Source organism: Netta rufina (assembly GCF_964035555.1).
Source record: "Netta rufina genome assembly, chromosome: 8".
Lineage (NCBI taxonomy): Eukaryota > Metazoa > Chordata > Aves > Anseriformes > Anatidae > Netta > Netta rufina.
The window spans coordinates 16,747,104-16,768,635 of NC_140131.1; the positions used below are offsets into that span (position 1 = coordinate 16,747,104).

Below are 21,532 nucleotides of genomic sequence, written 5' to 3' on the forward strand. Positions count from 1 at the left end.
ACAGTTATCAGGTGTACTATGTCTGGATTTTCATTTTTTCCTGGCCAGTGGGTTTTGCTTGACTGTAGGTGACACTGGATCCAGGGAACACTTTCTGAGCTGCTCAGAGTGGTGCAGTTCACAGCTTTTGCTCTTCCTCAGAGCCTCTGAATGCTTTTTCCTTTTTTTTACTGCTGGTGGTTGGTTGTAGCCAAGTCTAATGACTATTGGAGAGATCAACACTTCTGTGAGAGCTTTTTTTGGACTTCCGAAAGTCACTGCAGGTTATGATTATGCTCTAGCGCCTTATTTCTTCCCCAGATTTTAATGTTCTTTTCAATTGAGGAGACACATTGAGCCAGGTGTGCACTGTCTGTTTGAATCCCTCATGTTTAAAACCAAGAAACTCACCATGAGACCCATGGATTCTGTAGGAACAAATTCTGGTTACTGCAAACAAAACATTAAAATTTCTGTTTCATCCCAAACTGTAGAAGGCACCCTGCATTTTGTTGTAATGTATATTTAAATAATTGAGTTAGCAGGCCTATCTAAGGAGATGTTCTAGAGAAGATTGAATATAATATGATTATTATGCCTTGTTGGTCTCTAATGACTTTAAAATCCCTCTAATAAGGATAGTAATAATAAATCTTCATCATTTTACTTCAAAGATGATTTCCAGAGCAATACGTAAGAACTGTAATACTGTAAATACCAGTGAAGAACAAAATGTCATGATAGAGCTTTGAGTGTTGTTGATTTCAGGATATGTTTTAATAATGTAACATCTCTGTTAGATTAGATTATATTTGCTCCTTAAAAAAAAAAAAATCATGTGATGTTCATTAGGGGAGCAGTAATTATTGACGTAATTTTTGTGTAAGAAAAAAATTGGTAATGTGTTGTGGTAAAAACTACTTTAGAATCTGTTCATTAATCTGGGATTCTAATCCAGATGTTTATATGGAGCTCCTGGACACTTTTTTTTCTTGTAAGAGTTTTTTTTTTCTAAGAGAAAAACTCTTATGGCAAATTGGTAATATCAGAGCTGCAATTGCCAGATAGGATTTACATGTATATTACTAGCAGCAGCTCCAATTGCTAAGCCAGTCTAAATAAAGCTGAATGCAAAGCACAATAGTATTTAAACCAATTTATCTCAGAACAACAGGGACATTGCAAGAACAGGAAATCTTTAGCATTGAGGTATGATAATGAGATTGAAAAACTGATTGATGAACATTTGCCCTGAATGGTGGCAGCCAGTCTGCAGTGTCAGGAAAGCAGAGACCCCCCTGGCAGGGAGGGCTCCCTTCTCTCCCCAGATGGAGGAGTTCATCTGAGCCACCCAGAGGTGCTGCTCTGGAGCTGCTCTAACTGAGCGGGAAGCAGGTATCTCTGCTTAGGTTCTTGTTCACCTATGCCACAGTTTAAAACCCAAAGACTTTTTCAAGTCATCATGAGTTTTTCTTGCTACCTGTGTGTTTTACAGCTTTGTCGCACTCCGGATAACCTCTGCTTTGCTTGTTTCCACCTTCGTGTCTGCCCTGTCTCATCCGTGTGGGCATCTGCCCACTGCTGCATACAGCAGAGCTCCGACTTAATAATTAAGTTTAAATGGAGTGCTGAAAGGTGATAAAATAACTGAAACTTTTAAAACATACCCACTGTATACAGGAAGAGAAATTTGAGGCTGGACCTACCTTTCCTAAATATGCATAATTTCCCCCCAAAATCCTGTGCCTGAACTTCTGTGGAGATGAGTTTGCTTTGAAGGCTCTTTCCTTGACTGGCAGGACCAGAAGCATCATCTTATTCAAAGCTTAGTCTCAGATTGTTTGGGGCGCTTGTTGTTTGCTGGCCTGTGAGCCCAGCAGACTATTCAGATATCCTTAAATAATGAGAGATAACTTCCCATGCCTGTCTTTCTCCATCCAGCTCTTGTGCATACAGTTCTGCAGATGGTCTTCCACACATTGGAAGCTCTTAAGTAGTGAAGCTTTTAGATAAAAACTGCAGTAAGAAAAATGTATTGAAAGCATTTTCAGTGAATAATACCTTCCTATTACCTCTTTTTTTCCCTTGACTGTCAGAAATAAGTGGTAAAGATGAGAATGAGATTCTTTTTTTCTGGCCAAGCTGTCTTTTATTGTGGCCGCCCATACTGAACTGAAACTGCCTAGAAAGAAGTAGCTTAAGGACATAACTTCCGTCATTTTCGCCCTGAATGCATGCCATGATCATGAGGTCCTTCTGCACTAGGCTTCACACAAACCCTCAGCTCACTCTGCCTGGCAGCGTTTATTTTATTGACTATCTTGATCAGCTGATGAGCACTCAGTGAGTAATTGCTGCAGCTCATATGTCTGTCTTGCCATGCTTCTGCAGTGTCACACCTTACTTGTTTTAGGAACAGTAGTGATTATACATAAAGGGACCAGCATCATGCAGTGTTCTAATACCAAAGCCGGTATTTTGAGACAATAACTTCTAAAGACATTTTCAAACATGAACAAATACATCTGGTACAACCACGGGTGCTCACTCCAGTGGCGCTGAATTCTGCCCTGCATGGAGATGAGTGGCACTTTCTCTGAAAACCTGGTCTCAGGGGGCAGAGGTGCAAAACTTTAAATATCACAGTGCATTTTTAAGGAGGAGTTTTTCATTGCATAAATGCAAATTCCAGCTGAGCTCCCGAAAGGGTAGCTCTCATGTTGTTTGTGATTTCAGCAGCTTGTGTTGTGAAGTAGTTTTTGCTTAAATGTTTAAAAGACCAGGAAAAGGAACTGAGTGTGTTGCATTGTAGGGCAGAGCTACATCGCGGTATGTGAGCATCTTCCACATTACACTGGACTCTGGTTTTCCTCACTCTTTTTTTAATTAATTTTAAAAGAACTGTTGCTGAAGAACAAATCCCAAACGTGGTAAGGTAGAGTGTCCCTTTTGAATAAAATTGTATTTATTAGTTTAACAACAACTTTGTTTTTATCTGCAATGTTCTAGCCTGATTTCATGACAGTCTGGTTTCTTATCTAAGTAAACATGGGTCAGTATTAAACGCATCTGTTTCAGGAAGTGAGCGAGAAAAATAAAACAAAAAAATCTTTCAGTGGGAAATGTAATAACATATTTATCTAGACTTATGGTGTATTTGTTTAACTAGGACAACACCCTTAACAAGTGAATAATTTACTATTTTATTTCTACAAGGAAGCAACAAGGTTTAAAAAAAATTTCAATACAAAACCAAATCCTGCCATCGTTTTTTTCTAGAGACCTATTAGCAATCAGCACTTGCAAAGAAAGCATTTTTCCCATCAATTCAATCTCTGTGTTTTCTTCTTTTGTGAATAAAGCTGGCTCATCTTTATAGCCCTTTTGTAATAGGCTCTGTTTTGCAACGTGAGGAGGAAGTTCTGGGCTTTGGGTACCACAATGGCTAGCATCAAAACAAGCTCTTCATCATGCTCCAGCTAGTACAGGTAGAGAGAAATGTGTAAAGAGTATATAAAGAGCCTTCCGTGGAAGGTGTAATGGGCCAACATCTCCCTGGGAGCAGCATTGGGTTTCTCCAACAAGGGTTGATGAGCTGGGAGTTGAGGGTGACCCCAGTGCTCCCAGTGTCCTCACTGGTGGGGTGAAGTCCTGTGGGGCTTGTGCACAGTGCAGAGCTGGGTGCAGGTTTTGTTGGCAGTCCCAGGCAGTGAAGCAGGGCTGGGGACCAGCTGGGGAGCACAGTGAGGAGCAGCAGGAGGCAAGGCTGGAGACAGGGCTGAGGACAAGCTAGGGTCTGTCCAGGAGGTAAGGTACCTCCGATGGGGGGTTGAGGTCCCTCCAGCAGACAGAAGCAGAGGCAGGACAGGAGACAGGTGTACCGCTCGAGTACTGAAGGCCACAGCTTGAGCCAAAAATGATGTTCTTAGATCTGAGGGCAGAAGGTGCAAGCAAGGTCTTTAGGGGAGGCTGGCCGTGGTCTCCTAAACACACTTATGGCCCTGACAGCATCGAACAGCTTTACACGATGAGTGTGGTTGAACTAGCTCTCCTCCTACACCTTCCCCTTCTGTTTTTGCTTGTGAGTGGAGCAGTGTTGGTCTGGAGGTCCTCAGGGGTGAGATCCAAGGCAGTGGGTCCTGTAGGCTCCAGGATGATACCTTGCCACTTCTACCAGGGTTGGTTTTCAGCTTCTAGCTTCCCTCATCCAGCTGTGATGAAAATTGGCTCAGAAGTCACAGTAGAGTAGCTCCTTAAATACCCAGCTGTTGGAAAATGACTCAGTTGTACTGCATTCTGCTGCTGTAAACCACTTCAGTGAAGACATTGGCAGTAGTCGAAGGCATTCCTTGGGCAGGTGCAGTAATTCCTGTGCAACCCAACATTAGTGGTAGCAGTGGGGTTCCCCTCCAGGAAGGGTTAAGAAACCTGTCCCCACCCTACAGGGCTGTGCACGAGGTGGTAGGTAACTTCTGTTTTGATGGGACACCGGGGTCAGGCAGGACTGGGCATGACTGGTTGTCTGACTGGTTAAAGCTGTATCACACTTTTTATGCAGACCTTCTCTGGTACAGTTACTGTTTCTTACCTATTTTGCAGCAATGCCTGGGTTTCCAGGCTGAAGTCTGAGTACCCGTGGCATTGGTATGGCACGCACGTAATCATGCCTGGCACCTTTGGCAGGGATTTATTATATAAAGAGAGGAGATGACCAAAAGGTGGAGAAACAGTTGTTATCCCCATTTTGAGGGAGGGATGAATCACAGGCAGGTCGTAACTTCCCCACTTCTTAATTTAATGTAAGCTTTCACCTTCTGCAATCTGCATGCTAGTGTCACAGCACCTGAAGGAGTGCCCGTGAGGCTCTGCAAGCAGTGGATACATGGACAGAGTTTTAGTCTTGGAAATGACCCATCCCACAAGCTGTTTAGCTCCACAAAGACTGTGGTCAAAGTTGAATAGACACAGAGTGTATGGCATATGCATTTCACAATTGCATTAGTGTACTATAAATAGGGACATACATTCACCTTTAATATTTGCTAGGAAGAACCTGCGATGCATTTTCTGGCAGCCTTGGTGCAGAAGGAAAACGTTTTATTTTCTGTTACAGACAAACTTATTTTTTACTTTATCTTTTAAGACAAAACTCTTAGTATTTATTGCCTACCAGTAGGTAGAAATGAGAAAAATCACAGTAAAAAGGCCACTGTTCTTGCAGCCTTCCTTTTGTCATTTTCCAAGCACTGTAATTCTTGGCCACAAAGAAAATAAAAACCAAAGACTGAAATTTGTCCAGGAAAACCCCAGTCTGGGAGAAAATCCTCAAGTTTTCCGGGTAAGGCTCAGGCCTGGTGAAGCTGCATGAATGTGTATGCACTTCAGCAACTTGAGACCCTAATTTTACAGTAGGAGTGTCAACTAACAGAAATAACTACCAAATGCAAGAAAAAGATAAGGAATAGGTGAATATTTGTGTACTCCAGCATACACAGACACAGGTTAGTTGCTGTGAAAATTTAGTTTCTCCAGAAGCTGCCGAAATCTTGCATTGCCTGGTGGGCTCAGACTACTGTGAAGCATCTGCTTCCTGAAGGAGAAGACGTTTTTCCACTGGGTGATTCTCCAAAGCAGTGAACCCTCCTGGGTATTTCAGATAAATCGTGTAACCCAGTACATCATCCTGGTCTGAGGCCCCTTTGTCCAAAAACCATGGGAAATGTTCTGATTGCTGTCTGGTGAGCAGTCAGCGAACAAAACCAGTGGGTTTTGGCATGCCCTGCCATGCGTCTTTTGTTCTCATTTGTACGAGGCAGGGCTCTGGCAAAAAGGATCGGGTTTAGGGTGCACTTAAATTCTGTATTTCCCTTCCACTCTTCCAGTGGGAGCTCTGCAAGGGGCTACTTGGGGGAAGTTTTTTTAGTTTATTGTGTGAAAGTCTCCTAAGCTGTATTCATGGTTGTATTCATTGAAATTACATGCATTTGATCTTTTTTTTTTTTTTTTTTTTTTTTTTTTTTTTTTTTTTTTACTTCAAATATATATTGAATTTCTAACTGTAGGAATTGGGAGGATCTTGAGATATTTTTAGGATGAAAATGTTTGACTAATATGAGCACTCTAAGCACACATTTCCTATTTTGATTTTTTTTTAGCTATTATTTAAAAACTGCCTTTTCTTACACTTTTTTTTTTATTTCCCACCCAATCATTTGCACTTCCAGCATCCCCTAAATGTATGTGCTCATGTATTATTGGCATGTAGCAGCTTTAATTTGATTTCAAGGAAGCGGGCAGTGGGGCAGCGAATGGGACCAGTGCTTCCAGTCTCAAAAGCAGGTTACGTGCAAGCGATGGCAGTAAGGACAACGGAGGAGATGAGTAACAGCACAAGGTGGTGCGGAAGAGCACATGTGGCTTGCTATGGAGAACTGAGAGCTGATTTGTGACTTGGCACATGTGGTGTTACACAAGCCCGTGGGACTGTATGTCTCTTGTGACTGCACAGTTGGTCCCTTGTGCTGCTGTAGCTTCCTTAGGGTGGCCCCTTTGTTGTCATCACCTGTTGAAGGTTGCACCTCCTTGGGTGGTGGTACATGACTGCTCTTGGGGCTTTGGATAAAACCTTGCAAGGTGGATGCTGCTGGGGAGAGTGGACATCTTTCAGAGATAATCTGTTATCTCTGAATGCTGCAACAAGGATAAAATATTAATCTCTGCGACGGGTTAATTTTGTAGCTCATCAGGTGGCCTGCAATAAAGTAATGTAATTAACTTTTGTATCTATTGCATCTGGAAATGTGTGCTGTATTTTATAAATTCAGTTTTCATTGGTCCCCCCTCCCCTTTTGGTTTACAGAAGTACCAGCATGAGGAGACATTGGTGCTCCTCGTGAATCTTCAGGACGTGGCTGGTCTTGTATAATCATTCTGGCCTTTCCATAATGCAATTTGTAAAATTAAATAGCTGAGGATTTACAAATACTCTTTCTGAGGTACATGAGCTGTGAGAATACGATAGACTAATATTAATAGAAGAAAGCTCTAAGCCAGGATAGATGTGAAAATAGATTCTAAGCCATACGTTGTGGGACAACAATCTCGTTTAATAGCTGACTGATTGGGAATGACATTACTTCTTAAGAAAAGACAAACCAACACTTTATTGACAAGGAAACTGAAGACACGTTGTCATGTATTTGCAATGACAGGAAATGTGTAATTTTGCATGGTTTTATTCCTATTTTTTCAAGGAAGTCTTGGGGCCACTCAGTTCAGGGAAGGTTTTTGGTATGCAACAGTGGAGACTCCAGGAGGGCTGTAAGGAGCCAGTACCTCCATTGCTGTCCAGCATCTGCATCTCCTCCAAGACACAGGTTTTGTCACTGCCACCTACAGGTTTGCTTGTCTTGTGTCTCATGGTTGAATTGCTGCTCACTAAGTATATTGTGAACTCAGAAACTTTCCCAAGGCTTACAGTAGTTACTGTAGCACAATTAAATTTGTGATGTGTGGAAGTTGCCCAGTTATGTCTCCTTGTTTCTGAATTGCTGTGACCTCTGAGTTGTTTAATCACCAAGAGTGTTTTTTTTTTTTTTTTTTTGTTTGTTTGTTTGTTTGTTTTGTTTTTTTTTTCCACCTACAAAATGAAGGCCGTGCCCACCTGGCTTAGTGTTCACAAAGGGCTTTGAAAACCTCCTATGAGAGGTGCTCTGGAAAACCTGTTGACAGATTCGAGGGTTTCTCTGTGCTCTGTACGTCTGAGCTGTGGGTCTCAATATAATGGTAGGAAGTTTTAGCCCTTCTTGTATTGTAGTTTGTTATATTCCAAGGCAAAGTTTACTTGTTGCCCACTCATATTCCCTTTTTTCTCTCCCTTCCACTGCTCCATAACTGAGAGGCTTCTCAAAGTGAAGCCAATTCCTTAATCTTCTGCAGTATGAGTGGTGCAGAGTTTTTTCTTCAGGGCAGGGCCACACAATTTACTTGGTCTTGCCAACCACCAAATCCATTTATGGTTTTTAAATGTAATGGGTGATTGGAAGTGAATTGCTGAACTTTCAGTTCCCATAAGATGCACAAGACCTTTTCTGGGTTGTCCCTGCGCAGCAACAGGGCTGTGGTCTGGTGGTGCCCTAGCAGAAAGTTGCAACCTGTGTCTGAAAACCTGTCTACTGATTTCACCTGAATAGCGGTGTTTTTCAAGGCACCAACCCTTTGTTTTCCAGACGGCTGTTCCTTTAACATCTTTCCGCTTCTTGTTTCCTCTTCTGCTTTCATTTCTCAATTTGATCTTTTTAGTGGGCTAGATAATTGCATTTACTGCTTATCCTTCCTGCAGAGCACCATAGTTATAATCTGTTTCACCTGAAAAATGGTTTCCTTTGAACAACCTTGCATCTGGCATCATGTTAAAATGAATTAAATATAAAAACAAAAACAAACAACCCAACAAAAATCTGTGTGAATGTACATATATATATGTATGTATGTATATATATATATATGAGTTGTACAGTTTAAGCATACAAAAACTGCATAGCTGCTAGATAGTTATGCATGCAGAACATCAGAGCTGTTTTTTGGCTGTTTAATTATGCTCAAGTGCATGAAAATCTTTAATTATATTATCACATGGCTGTTTATTCAATGCCATCGTATGTATAGAGCTTCCTCAGATCTAAAACTGAAATGGGTATTTAAAAGATTTGGAGATTGTGTAATTAAAGACTGGAAATTGCTTGTTTGGTAATTGGACAAGTTCTGCTGTTGGCCGTTTGTGCAAGTTTAGCTTCCTAGAAAAAAATATGTCCTAGAAATTGTTAAAAAGATGCAGGGAGCTGGCTTCTGGAAGTTGTTTGTCTCTCTGGGGGAACTGGTCAGGAGCATCTCTGACATTTGCACCTGGGAGCCTTCATGAAGCAGAGCAGAAGCAGTGTTTCTTTCCTCCACAGGGTCCAGGAGATGTTCAGATGTCTTATCCTCCCCTGGCCACCCCCCCCCCCCCCCCCCTCCTCGAGATCACTTGTCCCCAGGACTTGGTTTTCACCTAGTTTTGGAGTACTCACTGTCGTCTTCTTGTCTGTGCATTTTCCCAGCAGCCCTGTGAAGCAGCAAAAGATACTTTTGAGCTAGCGGTCTGTGGTGTAAGGAGAGTTAACCCTGAGGAGCATGGAGGAAGGCTGAGCTAGAGCAGTTTGTCATACCCTGACCGCTGATTGTCGTCCCTCTCATCCTGTGAATGTGGGGCGGATGACTGACATGCATGGAGGCCAGCCATGCAGATCATGGGTGGTTGGCACTTGTCTTCCATGGGATGTTAATATTGAGATTGCATTACTTCTCACAAAAAAAACTCAATTGCTTGCATACCAATGCATATATATATTATTTTTTTCCCTGCCAAAGTTCTTGTCTGACCTGCTGGTGACAGAGACCTAGCTGGCATGAGGCACTGCAGTGGGCCAGTGCCCTTGGTAAAAGATTGCTTAGCACGATCCTTTATGCATGATGTGATAGAAAGTTATGCATACCACTGTAGATGTTTATAGTACTTGGATTGCGTGTTAGTCCAAATAGAGAGTAAGCCTAGGAGCTTTTTGGCCAAGAAGAAACCGAAGTGGTAGAAAAAAAAACAAGTGATGAATTCCTTGGAGAAGTTGTGAACTCTGTTGAGGGTGGAAAGCCCTTGAAGAGAATCCTGGACAGATTGGAGAGCTGGGCGATCACCAACCACATGAAGCTTAACAAGAGCAAGTGCCAGGTCCTGCACCTGGGACAGGGCAACCCTGGCTATATGTACAGACTGGGGGACGAGACACTGGAGAGCAGCCCCGCAGAGAGGGATCTGGGGCTTGTGGTTGATAAGCTGAATATGAGCCAGCAGTGTGCCCTGGCAGCCAGGAGAGCCTACTGTATGCTAGGGTGCATCAAGCACAGTATCACTAGTCAGTCGAGGGAAGTGATTGTCCCGCTCTGCTCTGCGCTGGTGCGGCCTCACCTCGAGTACTGTGTGCAGTTATGGACACCTGTGTTGGGTCTGTCTGAGCTGGAGTCACCTTTTCCCTGTAGCAGCCCACACAGTGCTGTGCTCTGCACTTGTAGCTGGAACAGCACTGATATCACTCAGGTGTTATGTCTCTTGCTGCATACATGTAGTGCTGGCACAACGTCAGGACTCCTTCCAAGCCCCCAGGAGCCAGCAGGCTGGGGGTGGGCAAGTGATGGGGAGGGGACATTGCCAGGGCAGCTGACCTAAACCAACCAAAGGGATATTCCATAACACCTGATGTCACACTCAGCAATAAAAGGGGGGGCTCTCATGGGGGAGGGGCTGTTCCTCCTGAACAACCACTACGCGTTCTGAGGCCCTGCTTCCCAGGACGTGGCCGAACATCGCTCGTTGATGGGAAGTAGAGAATAATTTTTTTTCCCCCCTCTCTCTGTGCTTCCATGCGGACTTACTGTTTCTTTTGTTTCTTTTTCTCCCTATTCCCTTTCTCTTTAATTAAACCTTTCTCATCTCAAACCTTGAGTTCTCTGTGTTGTATTTTCTCCCCCTTCCTCTTGAAGAGGGGGAGTGAGAGAGCGGTTGTGGTGGAGCTCAGCTGCCCACCTGAGTAAAACCACCACAACACCACAGTAAAAAAGGATGTGAAACTGCTGGAGAGTGTCCAGAGAAGGGCTACAAAGATGGCGAAGGGCCTACAGGGGAAGACACATGAGGAGGGGCTGCGGTCACTTGGCCTGTTCAGCCTGGAGAAGAGGAGGCTGAGGGGAGACCTCATTGCGGCCTGCAGCTTCCTCACGAGGAGGAGTGGAGGGGCAGGCGCCGATCTCTTCTCTTTAGTGACCAGTGACAGGACCCGCGGGAATGGTGTCAAGCTGAGGCAAGGGAGGTTCAAGCTAGACATCAGGAAGAGGGTCTTCACTGAGAGAGTTGTTGCACACCGGAACAGGCTCCCCAGGGACGCAGTCACTGCACCAAGCCTGTCTGAATTTAAGAAGCGATTGGACTGTGCACTTAGTCACATGGTGAAAAATTTTGGGTAGACCTGTGTGGTGCCAGGAGTTGGACTTGGTGATGTGGTGGTTCTGCTTGAACGGGCAGCCGAGCTCCACCACAACCTCCTCAAAGAGGAACAGGGAGAAAATACAATGAAAAGAGCTCAAAGGTTGAGATGAGGAAGGACAAGGAGATCATGCAGTAATTATTGTAACGGGCAAAACAGACTCGGCATAGGGAGACAGTAAGATTTATTGCTTATTACTAACAAGCTAGAGAAGTGAGAAACAAAGGAAAGAAACCAAAAGCACCTTCCCCCCCCCCATTCACCCTCTTCCACCTCCTCCCCCCGAGCGGTGCAGGGGAACGGGGGAATGGGGTTATGGTCAGTCTACAGCACTTCTTCTCTGCCGCTCCTTCTTGGTCACTCTCATCCAATGTGCTAAGGGGTACCTCCCATGGGATGCAGTCCTTGATGAACTGATCTGGCGTGGGCTTCCCACAGGCAGCAGCTCTTCCAGAACTGCTCCAGATATGGGTCCGTAGCACGGGGTCCATCCCTCAGGAGCAAACTGCTCCAACCTGGGTCCCCCATGGGCAGCAGCTCCTGCCAGGTCACCTGCTCCTGTGTGGTCTCCTCTCCATGGGCTACAGGTCCGGCCCAGAATCTGCTCCGGCAGGGGTCTTCCACAGGTGGCAGCCTCCATTGGTGCAGGTCCACCTGCTCTACTGTGGTCTCCTCCACGGGCCGCAGCGTGGAACCCTGCTCCACTGTGGTACTCCATGGGCTGCAGGGGGACAGCCTGCTTCACCATGGTCCTCACCACAGGCTGCAGGGGACTTATGCTCCAGCACCTGGAACACCTTTCCCCCTCCTTCTTCACTGACCTTGGCGCCTACAAGGCTGTTCCTCACTCCTCTCACTCTCCCAGCTGCTGTGTGGCGCAGCGTTTTTTTCCCTGTCTTAAATATGCTCTCACGGAGGCGCAAAACAACATCGCTTATTGGCTCGGCTCTGGTCAGCAGTGGGGCCCTTCCCAAACATGGGGCAGCTTCTAGATCCTTCTCACAGAAGCCACCCCTATGGCCCCCTGCTACAAAAACCTTGCCATGATAAACCCAGTAGAGGTGATCCTTATGGGTCCCTTCCAACTCAGGATGTTCTATGATTCTATGGTTTCTTGGTTCAGCTGCACGTGTTCGGCATACAGCAATGTTTCTCTTTGCAAGTCGTGTACTGAATTCGAAAATTAGCCTGATGGAAACAAGGGAGCTAAATTATGGCTTCATCATTAGCTGTCACTCTATTAGATCAGGGGAGAAAAGAAACCAGAAAACCCAAGGTACAAGCACCAGCATCACGGGCGGCAGGACATCATGTTCTCCCCAGGCAGGAGTCAGCCTATGCTGTTCGTGTCAGAGCACAGAGATAACAAAAGGATCAAGAGGTGCAAGCAGTTTGCAGCACTAGGAACTCCTGACAGCATTATAATGAAGGGTGGGTTGATATGGCAGTGAAGTTTTTTGTGCTTTTACACAAGCAAAAATCTAGATGAAGTCATTTGAGTTAATGGAACTGTGCTACTGTCAAACTTGTTGGCCCAGGAGGAATGTGTTGAAAGCAGTCATGATTGGGGCCTGGAAAAGGATAGTCTGATAAAGCAGAAGGGAATTCGCAGAAGTTTTCCCTTGTAGTTTCAAGCAGTTTTTTTTCAAGCAGGTTTGAAGGTGGTTTCTGCCCTTGAGGGAGCTGATATTCCATGAAGCATCATGAAGTGGGGCTGTAGAAGGAACTGCTCAAAAAAGCTTAGTAAGGAGTGGCCCCTGTCTTGCCTTGCTTCAGGGCAAATGTCCTTCCTGCACACAGGGAGTGGTCTGCTTTTCTGATTGTTTGCCTTGGTCCCCTTTTTCTCTCCCCCCAAAATAACCCTAGCAGCCACATCTGCTTTGTGCAGAAGCAGCATTCGGTATTCCTCAGGTCCATATTAGGATGGTGTAAGATGAAGAAAATACTTTTATGGTGATCATTTCAGACATGCTGAAATCTGTGCTGTATATTCAGGTTTTTAAGCAGCTTTTCTATCTGATGATTAATACCTTGCTGGCAATATTGGTGTGTTGCTTGTGCACCTGGACTGTGTTTAGTATCTGGTGTCCACCACCCCAGCTTCCTGCAGTTGCTTATTTCAGGTCGGATTAAGGTACAGGTAACTTCATTTGGGAAATCCGAATTAGCATTTTCAGATAGACCTTTGAGAGAACTGGATTGGCGTACTTCCTAAGCTATTTTTTCCATTTAGTTCACATTAGTACAAACAGCTCAATCACCAGGATGACGAATTGCCCAGGAGTAGATAGATCTGAGGGCTGACGACAGAGGACAACAACGGGCCACTCGCCCACTGCTGCTCTATCTCCAGTGAAGTTTCACTCTCAGCCCACGTGCAGGTGGATCAAAAATCCTCCCCCACAGCTGCAAATCTCAGCAACTAAGTCAGAACCAAATTAACAATGTCGAGTTGAAATAACCATTTAGATCCTTCTTTCTTTAAGTTCGGTGAAGCTGAAGCTAGGTAGGTAACTGGGATATCCTACATTATCTAGAAGTTAATTTGAGAAACATTCATTTATAGGATTTTTGTAACTTTTCTCTAACTGTTGACTTGTTTTTGATCTTTGACATTACTTTAGCTGACATTCATGCAGCTGATATCCACATACAGTAATAGAGCTGGAATATTCCGTTGAGCCCATCTCATCCATCTCATGCTCCCAAACTGAACAAAATTCTACCTGTAGCAGTCAAGGCTGGTGACCTAAAAGGTCTTTAAAAACCTCTGAATATGGAAACTGCAACCATCCAAGCTACCTAATTCCAGTGCTTTGTTCTCCTTCCAGCTAATGATCTTTCCTAATGTCTGTTTTTAAGCCATAGCTGCTTGTCCAACCAGTGTAGCAGTATTCCTCCTCCTCCTTTGCAGCGGCATTGTAGGTGATGTTTGGCATGGTTTGCATTTAGCATCTAAGTGTCTTGCTTACTGCACAGGGCAGAGAAATTTGTTGGACAAAAAGTTTGTATTTTACAGAACGGTCATGTTTCATTATGGATGAAGGATGAATCTTGGTACATCCTTCATTTCAAAGGCAAGAGGTGCTGATGAACACTATGAAGCACAGGATCACGAAGGGGTAGTTAGAAACTTTCTTCTTGGTGGTGTGACTGAAGTACCACATATCTCCTGTGCTACTTGGTATGTCACTGAGAAGAGGGGCTCACCTGTCATTTGTTTTGACAACAGCACGGACAGATCTGTCCCTCTGAGATGAAATGGGAATGGGAATGGATATGAATGTAAATCAGCCTTCCTCTTTTTTTAAGACTACATTCCTCCAAAGATTGCTCCAAAGGTCTCAGTGAGTCCAGATATGTGTTGCAGTTGTGCTTGTTTTTTGTGGTTTTGAGGTTCATGTTCTGGTTTTTATTTTTTTAACTGGGCCAGAAATAACATCATAACTGATGTTGCTGTGGTAATGGCACTTACAGCAATGTCTGGAGGTGCTGAAGAAATGTTTTTCATTGGAACAACCACAAGGTTTATTTCTTTTTTTTTTTTTTCCTCTCCCCTCTAGTAATTGTTTCAATATTATATGTTGCTATGCTCATTTATCACTGAAATCATTATTAATGAGTGCTGTTTTTCTTCGTCGCATCTCCATGGCAACTGGGTGACATGTTTGAGTAGAATTATCTGTTTCCAGATGGAAATCTTCATTCATAAGATTTGCTTACTGAGAATTTTTACAGCACATTCAACTTAAAAATTCTTCTTTCATCACCCTTCTAAAGAGTTGTGTCAGAGGTGTTGCTGCTTTCTAGTTTATATCCTGTGATGGTTTTTATGGTGGACATTATGCTGGAAAATATTTCTGGTTTTAATTTGTGGTTCATTTATGTTGGTTTTATTTTTGGGCTGCATTTCTTCAATGCAGTATTTGCCATGGCAGCCCTGTAAGCCCATTCCTCTACTATTTGAATTATTGCAACTCCGCTTTTTTGTATAAAAAAGCACACACTGGAAGACAGTACTTGATTTTTTACTTCTGTACATGAAAGAAGCATAAAGATTTATTTCCCTTTATACGTGATGTACTACACTCTGAATGATAGTGTCCTAAATTTTTATTCATGTTCACTGCTTGATGTTTAGTTTTGAACATGAAAGAAGCATAAAGATACTGCATTTTGTCCATTTTGATGTAAAACTGTATTTAGGAAAAATAAAAAGATACGGCTGTTTAGAAAGATAAAGCAAGGTAAATATGCACAGACCTCTATAATTTTATTTATTGTGAACTTCATACAATTTTAAAGGTCTTGTTCATTGTCAGATTTGATTGAGATCAGGTAGGGCCTAATTAACGTTTCAGGATGTCTCTGCATTGGCTTCTGATCACTCAAACCAACGTATCTCAAAATGCTGTATTTACTGTAGCAGAAGTCAAAAAGTAAAAAATCAGAAGGTGAATTTAGCGTCCTTTACTTCTTCAGTTGCAGATGCACCCTTACCTGATGAAGCAAAACCTGCTGAGCAGTTTTCACAGAATCACAGAATGCTTGAGTTTGGAAGGGACCTCCAAAGATCATCTAGTCCAACCCCCCTGCTCAAGCAGGGTCACCTAGAGATATAGGATGGCATGCAGGCAGGTTTTTTGAATATCTCCAAAGAAGGAGACTCCACAACCTCTCTCTGGGCAGCCTGTAACAGTGCTCTGTCACCCAAATCATAATGTAGTTCTTCCTCATATGGCATTGAAACCTCCTGTGGTTCAGTTTATACCCATTTCACCTTGTCCTATGACTGGCCACCACTGAGAAGAAATTGGGCCCATCCTCTTTACATTGTCCCCTCAGGTGTCTACAGAGGCTAATAAGATCCCCTCTCAATCTCCTCTAGGCTAAACAGGCCCAGCTCACTTAGTCTTTCCTCATAGGACAGATGCTCCAATCCCTTAATCATCTTTGTGGTTCTACGATGGATGCTCTCTAGAAGTTCTGCGTCCTTCTTGTACTGGGGAGCCCAGGACTGCACACAGTACTCCAGGTGTGGCCTCACCAGAGCTGAGTAGAGGGAGAGGATCACCTCACTTGACTTGCTGTCCACACTCCTCCTGATGCAGGCTAGGATCCCATTGTACTTCTTAGCCACATTAAAGCCATTAATGATGTATACCCTGTGACACTTCTGGGTGGTTTGTCGGTTGCTGAAATGTCCCATCTTTTGCATGTACTCTGCTTTCATCCTGACAGTAATTTCAGAGCATGAACAGTCTCTTAAATACATCAGGATTCATGGCTTCTGAACACCCCATCTTACATACGTATATCTTATCTAGAGAAGATAAATGTAATCATCACCTCATCAAAAAGTTTATGCGTAGCTCTGCCCTCCTAATAATAATATGATGTAAGACTTGTCTTCTCCACCTGCGTAATTGAATTTTGTTGGTCTATTCAGTGTATGTGAAGTAACGGATGTTGTCCCATCCACAGTGTTAGGCGTCAGACTCATTTCTTCTCTGTTTCACCACGTAGTGATGTCCCACCTAGCTAAGCCACTTAGTACCACCTTCTCCTCCTCCTCTGCACCTCTTTGGCTGCCAAAAGACTCATTGCAATCAGTGTTAAAGGGCTGGGAGAGTGCAAAATATTGACCAGTCCCCTTGGTTTCAGGGCTTGTTCTGCATTTCCCATGTCAGATCCTTGCTTGAATAGATTTGTGAAGGGCTCATAAAAATGAAGAGGTTTTATGGGTTAGCTTGATCCAGGAAAAAGAAGGAAGTTCAACATGAACACGAAGGACGAAGCTTCTGTTAGTGAGCTCTATAAATGCCAAAGAGAGGCCTGCAAGCAAAATTTAGTGTTTCTCATCAGATAGCAGGAAGGTTTCAGATATAGGCATCAGCATATTAGCTGGGATTCAGGCAGTTCTGGCACTGAAGCAGCTTAGTTCAAAGGCCATTGGAATTCATTAGAGATGGGTATTTTCATGGAATCATTAAAGTTGGAAAAGACCTCCAAGATCATCTGGTCCAACCGTCCCCCTGCCACCAATATCACCCAGTAAACCATATCCCTAAATGTTTTTCCTTGGTGAATTGGGTGGTTTGGCAAGTGGCTGTTTCTAGCAGTCCCTCACCATACCTAGGAAGCTGTAGGGTTTATAGTCAGCTGGATAGTCCTTTTTCTTTCATTGACAATATAATTACTTAGCTGTTTTTTCCCTTTGAAAGTGGAATCATAGCTATTTATACCTATCTCCAACAAGTGACTACTCAGTATGAGAAAATGATGCCAATATATTGTATTTATGCTCACTATTTTGAGGAAAATATTTTGCCTGTGATAGGAAATTACGATAGCTTATGAGTAATGATACTGCTTCAAATGTAACATTGCTGATCATTTCATGTGTTCTTGATGCAGCACTTGTGCATGGTCCTGGCCTTGCTTCTTGCGTTATTCCTGAAGTTAAGTTGATCGCTTGCTTTCTGCAGGCCACTGTTGTGTTTGCTTGTCATTGGTGTGTGCATCTCTTGCTCAAAACTCATGGGTTTGATGGAGTTGCTGGCTGTTTGGCACTCCTGCCTGTTAATCATTTATTTAGGCACTGAGGTATGAGTGTTGGCCATTCAGACTGCCGCTTCCTTCATGTGCCTCATCCCTCCAGAGACTGCCTCTTGGCTTTTAAGGTAGGTTGTCAGCTTAGATTTTGGCAAATTAACATTGCCATTGCTTTTGGAGATACAGGTAGAGATTTCTAATGCCCCAATCCATACTACATAATAGAGCTATGGCATTAAGTTTGTAAGACACTTCCTATTAAAAGACTAACTTTACTAATTCACAGAGGCAGATGTCTTCCACTTTGACCTCCTGATTATTTCTATTTCAACCGGGGCTTGGAGCAACCTGGTCTAGTGGGAGATGTTCCTGCCCATGGGGTTGGAACCAGATGGTCTTTAAGGTCCCTTCCAACCCAAGCCAGTCTGTGATCCTCCTAACAGGAAGGCAGATTTCTCTCAAGTAAGACTTCCTAGTTTACATGTTTTTTTCAACTTGTCCCAAAAAATGTAATGAAAAACGACTTTTATTTTTGGAAGCTTTCTTGCTGCTGAGTGTGTCAGGCCTTAATTGTACCAGGCATATGCACTTCTGCCAGTCCCAAGGATAGAGGAAGAGTCACGCTGTCTGCACTGCACCACACAGATAACTGAGTAGCTGTTGTATTATAAGTAAAGTACTGGGGAAAAACACTTTTACTCACTAACGCTGTTAGTCAGCTGTGGAACTTATACAAGAAATTCTTTAAATGTCCTGTGTCCACCTCATAATCCTCTCCCTTGCCTGGCCTAACTCTGTCCACAGTTTCTCTAACATCTGGCCTCTTTACAAACCCTAGACGATTCAGGAAGTTCTTTGCTGAAGAACTTCATTAGCCTATTAAAAGCAGTCTGGATTTGTAAGTAGCAATACTGCAGTAATTACAAGTGTGGCCAAGATGGTGGGGATGAATATTTGGAGGCCAGGTTCCAGCATGCCTACTGCTCAGGTACCTGAACAGCAGTGCCCCTCGGGACTGGTGGCAGTCAGCTAGAGGAGAAATCCAGAATTAAGCTGCCAGCTAGAGCTTCCTTCCCATCTTACCTCCATCCTATAGAACTGCATCAAACTTTCATACAAAAAGCTGATTATACCAATTATCAAACATGGCCTCATCAGTGCCCTTGCTGCATGCACCAAGAAAGAACATGCTTCATGTGGCCCCATACCTGCAGTCCACGCAGGGAGGTCTGCTGCCCGGGCAGGCGCTCAATGTTCAGTTACAGTAAGTCACTGGGGATAGGCCGGAGACACCTTGCAGAAGTTATTTTTGCCCCTGAACATCAGAACCTCCATGCCTTGCTTATTCTTTACAAGGCTGGGTTGCTCGTTCCTCTCAGCATGTCTTGTTGAGTTGATGTGGACGAGCCGCAGGTTGTGCAAACTTCCTTTGTTCCATTTTCTCTGTCTCATCTGGTCCCTTATTCAAATCCATAAATGCCACTGTGGGAGCTGTGTGCTTTTTCTACGTGTGGGTTTCATTGCTAATCGCAACAGAGATCACTGAAAGAGTGAGGAGAATGTAAGTTAGATATTGCAGTCAATCAAGTACTTCTAATTCTCGGGCTTTATTGTGTTCAGCCTTTTAGGTTTTATGAATTGTCATCTCCTGACTACCTAAATTCCATTTAAAAAGAGAAAAAAAGTTCAGCAAGCAAGTTCACATCTACCAGTCTAATGATTTCTTAATTCTTCGTTCTTAATATTTTTAATATGTTTAATATTATTAATATGTTTTAAGTTCTTGCCTGTTTTGAGTCTCTGCATCTGAGTTGCTACTATGTAATAAATTTACAATTTTATTTAAACTCTGTAATAATCTTAAAAAAAATAGATATGTACTAGTCCAAATGCAGCTTATATCTTTAAAAAACAAATAAAAAAAGGCTTATATAACATATACTACCTGATTAATAGTTTCCTCAAAACAAGCTTCCTTCTAAATTATTTCATTTTTGTGTTTGTTTGTTTGTTTAAATACAATAGACCCAGGAAAATCCATTTGTGTTTTGCTTTTCCCTTAGCAAGATAAATTGCTTGAAAACCCAAAGAAAAATAATAAAGTTTGGATGGTTTCTTTTCATTTGCCCAGGTTTCACTTTTTATTCCCAGTGTATTCTCATTTCATTTTGCATCGAGGGAAAGGAAGAGAAGAATTTCTTTTCCCCAGATCCTTGGGAATTTGGGAATGTCATGTCCTACTAAGGAAAAAACCATGGTTCCAGCTTTAAGTGATGCTGTTTGCATCTTATGGCATAGCATCCATACATAAAATAGCGTTACAGGACTGACACCAGAGCTGGAAGTCAGTATTCGAAAAGCTGCAATATCTAGCTGATAAATAGTAAGGGCAGGCCGGGAGTTTTACTGTTCTTATTCCTTATTTTCATGCTGGATTTCTCTCTGGGTAATGCTCATGTGCAGAAGAAATGGTTGTGGTAGGGACTGGGGAGACGAGGATGGTCAGCATGCTGCCTCTTCTCCAGAAATCCTCATGTGACTGGCACTGGGTACCTTTTGGTTTAACTCTATTAAAACAGTGCAGGAAAAAGAATGAAAAAAGACGCTGTGTTTGGGGGTGTTTTTTCTTTCTTTCTTTTTTTCTTTCTTTTTTTTTTTTCAGATTATAGCCTATTTTTTAAATTGCCTTCATTAGCGTTGCTTGATTTATCAATGCAAAGTACGTACATGAGCAGCCTCCTCTGCATAGTCACTACCTTACATTGCTTGCTTGCCCACTGATAGTAAAAGACTAGGGAGGCTGCAGTAGCAGGGAGTTTGCTTGTATTAAGACAAATCATACAGAAAACTAGGGAGGTTGAAAAGGGCTTGTCCTGCCACATTCCCTGTACCCACTGTTCACAGTACTGAGGCTATTCCAGCCGAGAGAGCTGCCCACCCATTTCAGGAGGCCAGAACAACTTTCTTGGTATCAGTCCCATTTAAGTCTTTGAAACTATATACCTGTGGTTTTTTGTTGCCGTGTTGAATTAGGATCTTTTCTAGTCAGCTGTTTTGGGTTTAGTTTTTTATTTTTTATTTTTCCCCAGCTGCTGAACTACAGTGGTTCAAAACTTTTTTTTTCTTTTTTTTTTTTTTTTCTTGGTGTTCAGATGAGTATAGGATCAAACCAGTGGAAGAGGTCAAATACATGAAAAATGGGGGAGAAGATGATCAGAAAATAGCAGCCAGGAACCAAGAAAACTTGGTAAGGATTGAACTTATCACTTCTTTAATGAAATAACATGGCTCTGCTTTTGTAATGAAATATGCAACATGCAGCACATTGAGACTGCAGCTTACACACAGCAAGAGGATTTTCCTGAAAATGTCATACCTGTCTGTGAAGCTCACATAGACAGTGCAAAATACTACTTTTTCTTGTGCTTGTCTTTATGAATTAGGCTCTACTTGATCTTGGAGGGAGTGCTTCCATGATTATACTCATCTCCTTTGCAGATATAAATATACATGGTTTGAAATGTCTGTGTCTATATTGCAAACGAGCTGGTAGTAAAACAGCAGTGCCCTGCCATTAATAAGTAGACACTTAAGTAGACATTAATGATGTCTACTAGTAGACATTAAATAATGTCTACTTAAGACCCACTTAAGTAGACATTATTTGCTCTGTGCCTCGTGGTTTTACATATTTTAAAATTCACAGTTCATGATAGCAAAAGCAATATATTCATAACAGAGCAGTCGCAAAAATCATTTTTCACATTTTGTATTTTCCCTGACTCAAGCAACTTGTTGGCTCACAGTTCTGCCGTCAGGGAGGAAATCTCAGGTAAACTCTCAGTGCTGCTAGAAATAGCTGGGGTGCTGTTGAGGTGGCTCAAATTGTGGCCGAGTCACATGAACGGACTTCTGAGAAATGCCAC

At 42.9% G+C, this 21,532-nt stretch overlaps 1 protein-coding gene across 1 annotated transcript in view; it reads left to right on the forward strand.

Moving 5' to 3' along the window:
• Window positions 1–21,532, forward strand: part of LOC311211808 (uncharacterized protein C1orf21) — a 105,642-nt gene that overhangs the window by 43,336 nt on the left and 40,774 nt on the right. Inside the window, exon 3 of the mRNA XM_084290752.1 lies at window positions 20,759–20,853. Coding sequence (XP_084146878.1) covers window positions 20,759–20,853 — 95 coding nt within the window. The remainder of the gene's footprint in view (window positions 1–20,758; window positions 20,854–21,532) is intronic.